Genomic DNA, 10,000 nt, shown 5'->3' with positions numbered 1-10,000 from the left:
TGTGTGTGTGTGTGTGCGCGCGTGCGCGTGCGCGTGCGCGTGCGTGTGCGCGTGCGTGCGTGCGTGCGTGCGTGCGTGCGTGCGTGCGTGCGTGCGTGCGTGCGTGCGTGCGTGCGTGCGTGTGTGCGTGTCAAGACAGCCCAGACTGCACCCGTTTCAAGCTTTGCAACCAAGTCCCGGCAGATAACTGTAAAACACTAGTACCAAATTTTCCCAGTCCCACAATACAAAGTGCACCGTGAATCTATTCTTACTTCTGCGTGTTACATTACATCATTCCATCTGTAATTGACACCTGCCAGTTTGTGTGTAGTCTGTGAAGAGAAGACAATTTGTGGTCACTTGTTCTGTGATACCTGTCCCTCTCCGATGCACCATACAAGTGAGCAAGAGACACATTTTGCATGTATAGTTACTGAAACTATCACAAGGACTAGTTTCTAACCTCTAAATGTGGAAAGGTGCGCTCGGTAGGTGTAGTAACAATGGTTTTCTTTTTATCTGACTCATCTTCGCTGTCAGTATTCTGTCAGTGGGGAATACAGGCTGAACTTTTTTCCCCCCACTCAAGTGAAGTACGATTCACATCTTGGAGACTTTCACTGAGCTCAAGGTGTAATAAACTGTACTGGGATATAGCATAGTGCATCAGTTGTTATTATTACTTGTAAATGTGCTCTCGTTCACTTGACGGATTCAATGCAGTAACTGTAACCCTTTCCTGACCATCCCCTGTCTCTCATGTGCAGATTCCGTGAGGGGCATCCCCATGCCTTCTGGCATGAACGGTAGCAATGGCGGTGGCACAGTGCCCACCAGCCTCAGCGGGCAGCAGCTGGCCTCTGCCATCCCCTCGCCCACTGCCGGCAAGTCCTGGCGCAGCAAGTCCATGAACCTCAAGCACAGCGCCACCTCGTGTATGCTGGCGACGAGCCCCACGCACTCCCCCTCACCCACGCCTCCTCCGCAGGCCTCCGACCGCCTCCGGCCACCCATGACGGAGGGGCCCAAGGCGGGTTCGGGCATCGCCGGCGGAGGCCCTCCCCAGAGATCCATGCTGGAGAAGTTTCGCCTCATCAACCCGCGCTCAGCATCACGCACGTCACCCTCGATGGCGGAGATGGCACTGCAGGAGGAGGACGACCTGTCGGAGTATGGCGAGGAGGGGCTGACCCCCACGGGGTCGGTATGCAGCAGCAGTAGCAGCTCTACGGCCAAACAACACACGGCCACCAAAACAAACACAGCCTCGCTCACCGCACCGGGCAAGACCTCCTCTTCCTCCAAGGCCAACGGCAGCAAGTCCCTCACCCCACCCAAAGACAAGGACGACAAGAATAAGTCTGGCAAAGCCTCCAAGGCCGGCTCCCCGCCCAAGGAGGAGCGAGAGCCTCTGGCCGAAACGGGCAAGAAGACGTCCAAGATCGCGAGTCTCATCCCCAAGGGCGGCAATAAGGCCTCGGCGGGGAAGAAAGAGAGCGCCATCCCACCGGTGTCCAGCGGCATTCCCAAGTCGGGACTCAAAACTCCCTCTGCCAGCACAGCCAAGCCCCAGGCTCAGCCTCAGGGCCCGGCCCAGACGCAGACCCAGGCCGCCCTGAACAACAGCGGCAACATGCGGACGGGGGAGGGGGAGAAGGCCAAGCTGGCAAAAGGTGGACAGGGAGGGAGCTTCTACATGCAGCGCTCCCAGGGCGGTCTGGAAGCCCGACGGACCAGCATGACGTCCTCCACCAGCACCTCGGCCCTGTCCGGCTCCGGCGGGGTGATTGGTGGGGGAGGGGGAGGAGCAGTGCTGGCGGGTAACGGAGTGGTGCAGCTCCCTCAACAGCAGCAACACAACCACCCCAATACTGCCACCGTCGCCCCCTTCATGTACAGGTGAGACTGGCATCTATGTGGTTTGTGTGCGTGTTTGTGTGTTGCCCTGTCAGTACAGTTTCAGAAGTAGCTAAGAAACAAAAAGCTGACAGACATTTTCCAGTAACAACTGACCAAATGTCTACTTGTTCATTGTGCATTCTACATTGTTTTCCAAATTGATTCTAAAACACCCTGCCCTAGTACCAGAGGAGGCCTTTTTCTTAGTATCTAAACTTTAAAGTATATACTTTAGTGATTCAAGAGTTTTCTGCCGTCGTTTAGACTTTTGGATGAGTGTCTGTTTCATGTGGAGTGTTCATTTAATTCTGAGTGTCAAAATGGACCCTAAGGGTACATTTTTATTTGACTCTGTTCTTTAACCACCCAGATCCAACACATTGATGACTATTCATGAGCGTCATCAAGAACACATTCAATCTTATCTGCACATTAATTGTGGTGCACTAGCTAATGAGTTTATCTTCGCATCTCTTAAACACCCGTTGCTCTATTCGGCAGGGAAATTATTCGCTGACAATTATTATTCCACCAGCCCTTCCTCTGACATTTTGTTGAGGAAATGCAGGGGTATACACACCAATGGTGAAACTCTGAGAAATGTGTGTGTGTGTCCGTGAGTGTTTGAGAGTCAGCAGGGTCACACTATAGATTCAGCTCCTCATTACGCCAGCTACAGCATAACAGAAGACAGAGACTCTCTCCATACCTCCACCACTTTATTCTACACACACACACACACCACACACACACACACACACACACACACACACACACACACACACACACACACACACACACACACACACACACACACACACACACACACACACACACACACACACACACACACACATGCACAACGGCTTGTTCAAAGAGATGTACATTCTGTAGACGTAAACATTAACAATCGTGTGTGCGCCGCCCGCGAGCACACACAACGACTACTCCTATTGATCAACTGTGCCTTCCACCACCTCCATATGGTCATACACACAGCGACTCAGTGAGTCACTGCTGCCCACCACTTGAAAAAAATCTTCCTATTAAATTCTCTGTGTGTTGGAAATCGTTCATGTCCGGACGTCACAGCTATGCCTATGAAGACATGACGTTTTCTTTCTAAAGAACTAGTGCCCATGACCCAAAGATGCGGATGGAATCCAACGTCTAAGAACAACGTCGATGGGAGACATTGCGTTATCTAATATACATTGGGGTCGTTCAGAGAGGAGATTAAATGTTAGGGTGTGAAGTAGAACTTTTGGGTTCAATGTTGCACGTGGTCTTCTCTGCTCACACAAGGAGGATGTGCCCAGAGGATCTCGCTGTCAGGACCAATCTTCCCCTCTGACAGCAGAGGTAGGAACAGAGAGAAAGCGAAGTCATAGAGATAGCTGAGATGACTTTGTCCTTTGAGTGGCAGAGAGCTAAGAATCCCATTAACGAGGCCTAATCCTCATCCGTCTCTCTCTCCCATTCTGTCTAACTCTCTCTTTGTCACTCTCTGTTTGCCCCCCCCCTCTGTCTGTCTGTCTGTCTGTCTGTCTGTCTGTCTGTCTCCTCTAAAATTCACATTTCAAAGCTTTATTGACATGACAGATGAGAAACATATATTGCCAAAGCAGAACAGAAGATAATTCACATTAGTAAATAATTAGCAATACAAATTTAATAATGTGCAAATATCATCATCAAATAATACAAAGTCATTAAATAACAATGACAATTTGTCTATAATGTATTGACAGGTGTTGCAAATGTTGTAAGTAGGTAACTAAGTACATTTACTCAAGTACTGTACTTAAGTACAATTTTGAGGTATTTTTACTTGAGTATTTCCAATTTTCTGTACTTTTACTTCTACTCACACCTATTATACTTTTACTCCATTACAATATTTGAAAACTTTAGTGACTTACTTTGTAGCCGATCTACAAGCTCACAATGAGTCGCAATGCAATGCTATTTTCAAAAGATTATTATACATACAATGAGTACTTTCTACTTTTGGTACTTAAAGTGCATTTTGATACCAATACCTTTGTGCTTTTACTGATGAGTAATTTGCAGCATATAGGCACAAATACTGTGGGATACAGCCGTGGTTCCTAACCATCATAGGGGAACCTAAAAGGGACCTGTTTGTCCCATTCCTGTCTCACTCACATGTTTGGGTACTTGCCTCCTCCACCTCCTGCTCTTCCTCAACCTCCTGTTCTTCACTGGAGGATGACTCTCCTTGTTATGCCACCAATCAGCACTGCACTTAGCTGAGCAGCATCCTGCTGTGCAGCAATTTACCATCATTTCAGGCCCAATTAAGCATCCTTGTGTTTCCTCTCTCTCTCTTTCTCTCTCCCCCTTCTCTCACATATCTTTCCCTCTCCATTTTCTTTCCCTTTCCCTCTCTCTCTTTTTCTCTCTCTCACTAACCTTTTTCCTCTTCCTCTCTCCCCCCTCCGTGTTTCTCTCCCTACCCTCTCCCCCTCTCCCCACTTGTCCTTACTTCATCTCTCTGATCAGTATGGATGTGAAGGTGTGTTGCAGTGAGCGTGCAACATTGATTTGGGTTCCTCCTACACAGTGCTGTAGGCAGAGAGAAGGTGTTGCAGGGCTGCAGTCTGCTGCGTCAGTAATCATCTGTTCTGCTTCCTCGTGCCCTGGACTTAACCTTTCTGCCTCAGCAATTGTAACAGCGTTACAATTGATGATAAAAGCAGCGCTGTGTCCATTTAAATACAGGCACACACACGGGTGACGAGAACGGGAAACTCACGCTAGCATGATAGACACTTGTTCTCCACTCGTGATCTCACCTTTACAGAATGGCAGCAAGCCAAATCATCAAACTTGTATTTGTACGGTGCGGCCCCTTGGGGGCTAGCCTTTATCAATGACATCATCAGTATGACAATAGAGATCATCTAAGATATGTGCTCAACTGTGCGTCCCTCTCTATTTTTTTTTTTTTTACTAATGGTATATGGCTGCCTCCGCAACCAGCAATGCATTAAGACTGGCAGGAATTTAACTCTTTGTAATCCCAACATACAAAAAGAGACAAGTTTGCTATAAGCCTGATTTATACTTCGTCGTACGAAGTATCGGCAAATTGACGATCTGCCGATCTACAGTATAAGCTCATAGCCTGTTGCATTTGACCATTAGGGGTACAACATACACACTAAACCCGGTGTGGTGTAAATTGGCTCATAATTAAACGGTAATAATCTGACGTCATTAGTTGTGTTGGTGTTGACAGTTTTGATCGGCTTCGAGTGGGCATTTAATTTACTACACAGCATGAATAAGATGCTAATTGCCTCCCGTAAATGAACCTCTTTAACCCGTCTAGCCACCTCCTGTCACAACGTTTCCTCTGCCAGTATGCATGTATTTCTCCCAGTCTTTGCCATTCTACAGCGTTGAAAGTAAGACCGCTTGGGGGAAAACAGACTTTCACAGTAGCTGAAGTCATTGCCTGAGGTTGCGGCTGGGTTTGGAAGCCAATTTTTATCTGCAGCAGTGCAGGTGGCTGGGGAAAGGCTTTCTAGTGGAGAGAGGGAGGGGTGTGTGTGTGTGTGTGTGTGTGTGTGTGTGTGTGTGTGTGTGTGTGTGTGTGTGTGTGTGTGTGTGTGTGTGTGTGTGTGTGTGTGTGTGTGTGTGTGTGTGTGTGTGTGTGTGTGTGTGTGTGTGTGTGTGTGTGTGTGTGTGTGGTGCGCGCACGGTGCACATTATGCATACCTGCATGCCAATTTGTATGGAATTTGTGTGTATCATGTGTGTGCAGTGCACATGCATACCTCCATGGTAATGTGTGTGTTTGTGTGAGTGTGTTGTGCCCAGGTCTGTGTCTCTAACCTTGTTGTTGTGGGCCAGTCAACAAACACTGTAGCGGTTTAAGATTTATCTGATGCCATTGGGCTTGAGGGATGGAGAGAGAGAGAGGGATGGACAGGGGGAAGGAGAGAGGAATGAAGCACTGGGCCAATGTGGATTTGGCACAGACATTTAAAGAATACATACATTTCACACACAAACATTCCTTTGCACGCTCACTCATACATGCAAACCCATAACAGAGACCCTTGAGTGTTAATTTAAAGGATCCATTTGGTATCCTTAAATTAACATTGAGGACTTTACTGTGTAATGTGTGTATTCATTGGGTTCCGGTGAAGAAAAGCAGCTGCCTTTTCGTATGTTAACCACTGTTTAGTTGGTTAACATACGTTTAGCCTGGGGGTCGTCACCCAGGGCTCTATAGCCTACTAGATCCGCTAGTATTTCCCTCTACACCAAATCTCTCACTAGATCGCTGATCTACAAGCTCGTTCAGAAAATATTGACCCCAGCATAGGGACACCAGGGTTCATAAAACCACAGTACCATACAGAGACAGCAGTGGACATGAGACAGTAAACCTCCACAACTTAACTCGGTTCACAAAGCCTGTGCTTTTTTTGCAAACAGAGGTCACCTTTTTCCAACTCACAATAAATGGAATGTAACTGATGTTCATTGCACAAACAATGGCTGTTTTTATGCGTACGTACAGTACTGTATATATTGTTTGTGGCAGCAATACACATAAAACACTACTCTCCGCCAGTCCCTGAATAATGTTGTTTGTGTTTACTTTGCTTGCGTCCCCTCAGGACATTCTCAGAGAATGACTGCACGATGGTGGCCCCAGCAGATCCCTGTCTCAGCCCCACTAAAGGAGAGCTGGTCTACAGCAAGACAGCCAAACAGTGCCTGGAGGAGATATCAGGTAGGTCAACGTTTGGATATCGTCGCTGTCGGACGAAAACCTTGTATGGTCAAAACCATACAAGGTAACCATACAAACCAACTTTTCAGGAAATAGAAAACATGTCATAAAAATGTTCAATAATAATGATAAAAAATGCTATAGCAGATGTACAAGCTCACAACATGTCGCGATGCAACGTGTTGTGAGCTTTCACTGTTTTGCTACTTTAGCGCAACACTGTCATGCGACTAAGTATAAAGATACAAGGTTATTGCCTGCCAGCGACAATATGTAAGAGTGGACGCTTGCGTACTGTATGTGACTGACTGTTGTGTTGATGAATGTGTTGAATGTGTAGGCTACATTGGTTCGTGTTAGCATCTTATCTTATCTAATATCTTATACTTATAATATTGAGAAGTGTCCTTTATTTATCCGTTCGCCCCCTCACGGCACACAAATGTAGTGCAATTGTCTCCAAACTTTGCACAAATAGTGAATAGGCTAGCTTTCATGCTTTTGAGTCCCATAATTTTTTTTGGTTTACTTTGATTAAAAGTACAACAAATTATAGTAAAATCTTCAAAAAGTAATCCCCTGAATTTGTGGGGTGGGGGTTATGGGAGTGGGGCCACTGGGGGGGTATGGAGGTGGGAGAGTTGGGGGGTTGTGTGTGTGTGTGTGTGTGTGTGTGTGTGTGTGTGTGTGTGTGTGTGTGTGTGTGTGTGTGTGTGTGTGTGTGTGTGTGTGTGTGTGTGTGTGTGTGTGTGTGTGTGTGTGTGTGTGTGTGTGTGTGTGTGTGTGTGTGTGCGTGCGTGCGTGCGTGCGTGCGTGCGTGCGTGCGTGCGTGCGTGCGAGAGTGAGATTGCAATGTAAACCACTGCTTCACACAATGAAAGGAAAAGGTCAGGATTGACAGGTGAAGGGAACGATCCCGGCCTTTGTTTGTGCCCTAACAGACCAATCGCACTCCATTACACTCTCACCACACCGCGTCTTGTGATGGCAATGGCTACCTCATGTGACACGTTATCTATACACAATTGACCATATTCATACGGTGGCCAATGGCCGCACATTCTGCTGTTAAATCATCACATTGCACCACAGGTTAGAGGGAATAGGAGAGGAGAATTAATCAAATTTCATTTTTTTTAAAATTAATTTCAATTCAAATTCACTTCATTGTGACAGTTCAACCACTTTCAACATTACACCCCTCTGTTGGGCATGTAATTATTAACTTCACCATAAGGGGGGCGGCAGCCAGAGGCTATGGCTATTTGAGGGTCCTTAACACGGAAGAGTTTGGGACCCCTTGCACTGGACTGGCAGTGCTAGACTTGATCTCACATTTCCCTGTGCTGTAGTCTCATATTGCAGACTGGAATCCACTGTATTCAAACGATTGCATAAACATTTGATAATCGTTTTTTTGACGATATCTGCATAGTACATTGTTTTATGGGAAATTGCTACATTTGATAAAATGAGGAAGTAAAATAACCCACCATTTGCTATTTGTGGTGTACTTTATATGCATTTGAATTTCTGACTGGGAGAGCCATTTCTGCTCCACTGCGCTCCAGTCTGAAAATGAAGCATGCAAAAAGCAACCATATAAACATGTCCAACTACAAAAAGTGAGTGTTTGAAATGATCTACTATCAAAGAGAGTGGTCACTGCAGTCAGTCTTATTTTATACATCAAATGATGGCCTTTGTAAAAGCCACAACCAAGCCAAAATGTCTGGAATGTCATTGTTTTGACATCCCCCAAACCTGTAATCACCCACTCTGTTGTTTGTGCACAATGTCCTTTGTGGTCACTCGGCGTCCGTTGAATTTCAGGCTTCGCTTGATATCTTACTCTTGTTCTTCTTTTTTTTTTTTTATGGTCATATGGTTGTATTGGTCATTAGCTCCATTCATGATGGGTTTCTCTATAACTGTGGTCCGTGTCAAGTTGTCGGTTTGACCCTTTTGTCCGTTCCTTGTCCGGAATGCAAGCTTGTGGTTTACTTCTGCGGTTAGGAAGCCCTTCAAAAGGATACTTATGGTCGACAGTCTGGATAAGGTTCTTGTTAAACTCCCAGCTGTACTAGCCTGCAAGGTTCCCCTTCAGTCTATTCACAATTGTATACACAAATGTATTCCTATTCAGAGATTAATTGAGCACTAATTGACATACTTGTCTGTATTACAGGTATCCATTTGTAAAAGGCTTACAAATCCTCCTCTAACTTATCCAGTTGTGATCATCTTATCTTCCTGATTAATGTGGATTTAATAGATTCATTAATTACGAGGTCAATCAGGTTATACCGCCTCATTTTCCCCCCACAGTTGGAGCACAGAAAATAAGGCTCTTGTTATACTGTCATGTTATACTATCAAGTCAGTTTTATGTATAGAGCAAGTGCTGTGTTTTGTGCACTGCGTAGCAAGGAAAAACACTGTTACCCTGCACAGAACCATTAATAATTGTGCCATAATAACACTAACATTTTACACTATCTGTGACATGCACGCCAGCCATCTTCATCTTTAGCCCATAGACTGTATCAATGCAACATGATAATACTTCTGTTCCTCTATTAGCATGAGATAGAATAACCTGATAAGACATTATAAGAGATGCCAGTCCCCTCAGCCAATGACAGTTAGAAGCACCGTTATTATGGTTGCTGGGGCAACTGCTGCCATTGACTCTCACTTACCAGTGAATGGGATTATGGGATGAGTGGTTGACAGCTGTAGGTAATAGTTGTGCGGCTTAAAGCCATAGGTTTTTGTTGTTATCGTCTTGTTGATGCCATGGTCTTGCTAATTGAAGGTAGGCTGTGTTGCTTGTTGGCACGTACGCTGGTGACTAGCTTAGCGTGGCGAAGGCTGCAAGCTCACAGGTGCACTGTCCAAACAACTCAGTGTCACACTGACAAACAGAGCAAAGAGGGGGGTATAAAAAGAGGAATAATGAGGGACCTTGGAAGGAAGGAAAAGACGGAGAATGTAGTGTGCGTGAGGCGCGCAGAGAGAATGAGAGAGAGGGAGAGAGAGAGGGAGAGAGAGAGTACCGCAGCGTGCAGGCTGAAGAGAACAGGCGGACCTTGCGCTATGTGAGGCTGAGTAGCAGCTCCGACACCCTCTCTTTCACCACTGTGAGAGAGAGAGAGAGAGCGGGAGAGAGAGAGAAACGCACGAGAGGCGCTCCGGTGAACTGGTAATTAACAGAAGAGAGACAGAAGGTGGAAGAGGGAAAAAGGAAGACAAGCTAGACAAGGGATCAATGAAAAGACAACGCTTGCTTTTATTACGGAAACATTTGGAGAGTGTTGAGAGAGAGCGGGAGAGAAAAAA

General features: G+C 46.1%; 1 protein-coding gene across 1 annotated transcript in view; it reads left to right on the top strand.

Annotated features, from left to right (window-relative positions):
- Window positions 1-10,000, top strand: part of nav3 (neuron navigator 3) — a 188,078-nt gene that overhangs the window by 106,289 nt on the left and 71,789 nt on the right. The window contains exons 8-9 of the mRNA XM_080421087.1: window positions 750-1,881; window positions 6,543-6,658. Coding sequence (XP_080277213.1) covers window positions 750-1,881; window positions 6,543-6,658 — 1,248 coding nt within the window. The remainder of the gene's footprint in view (window positions 1-749; window positions 1,882-6,542; window positions 6,659-10,000) is intronic.

Source organism: Gymnoscopelus braueri (genome assembly GCF_963280865.1).
Source record: "Gymnoscopelus braueri genome assembly, chromosome: 23".
Lineage (NCBI taxonomy): Eukaryota > Metazoa > Chordata > Actinopteri > Myctophiformes > Myctophidae > Gymnoscopelus > Gymnoscopelus braueri.
The sequence above is the reverse complement of the archived record's forward strand: the minus strand, read 5'-3'. Positions and strand labels throughout refer to the sequence as shown.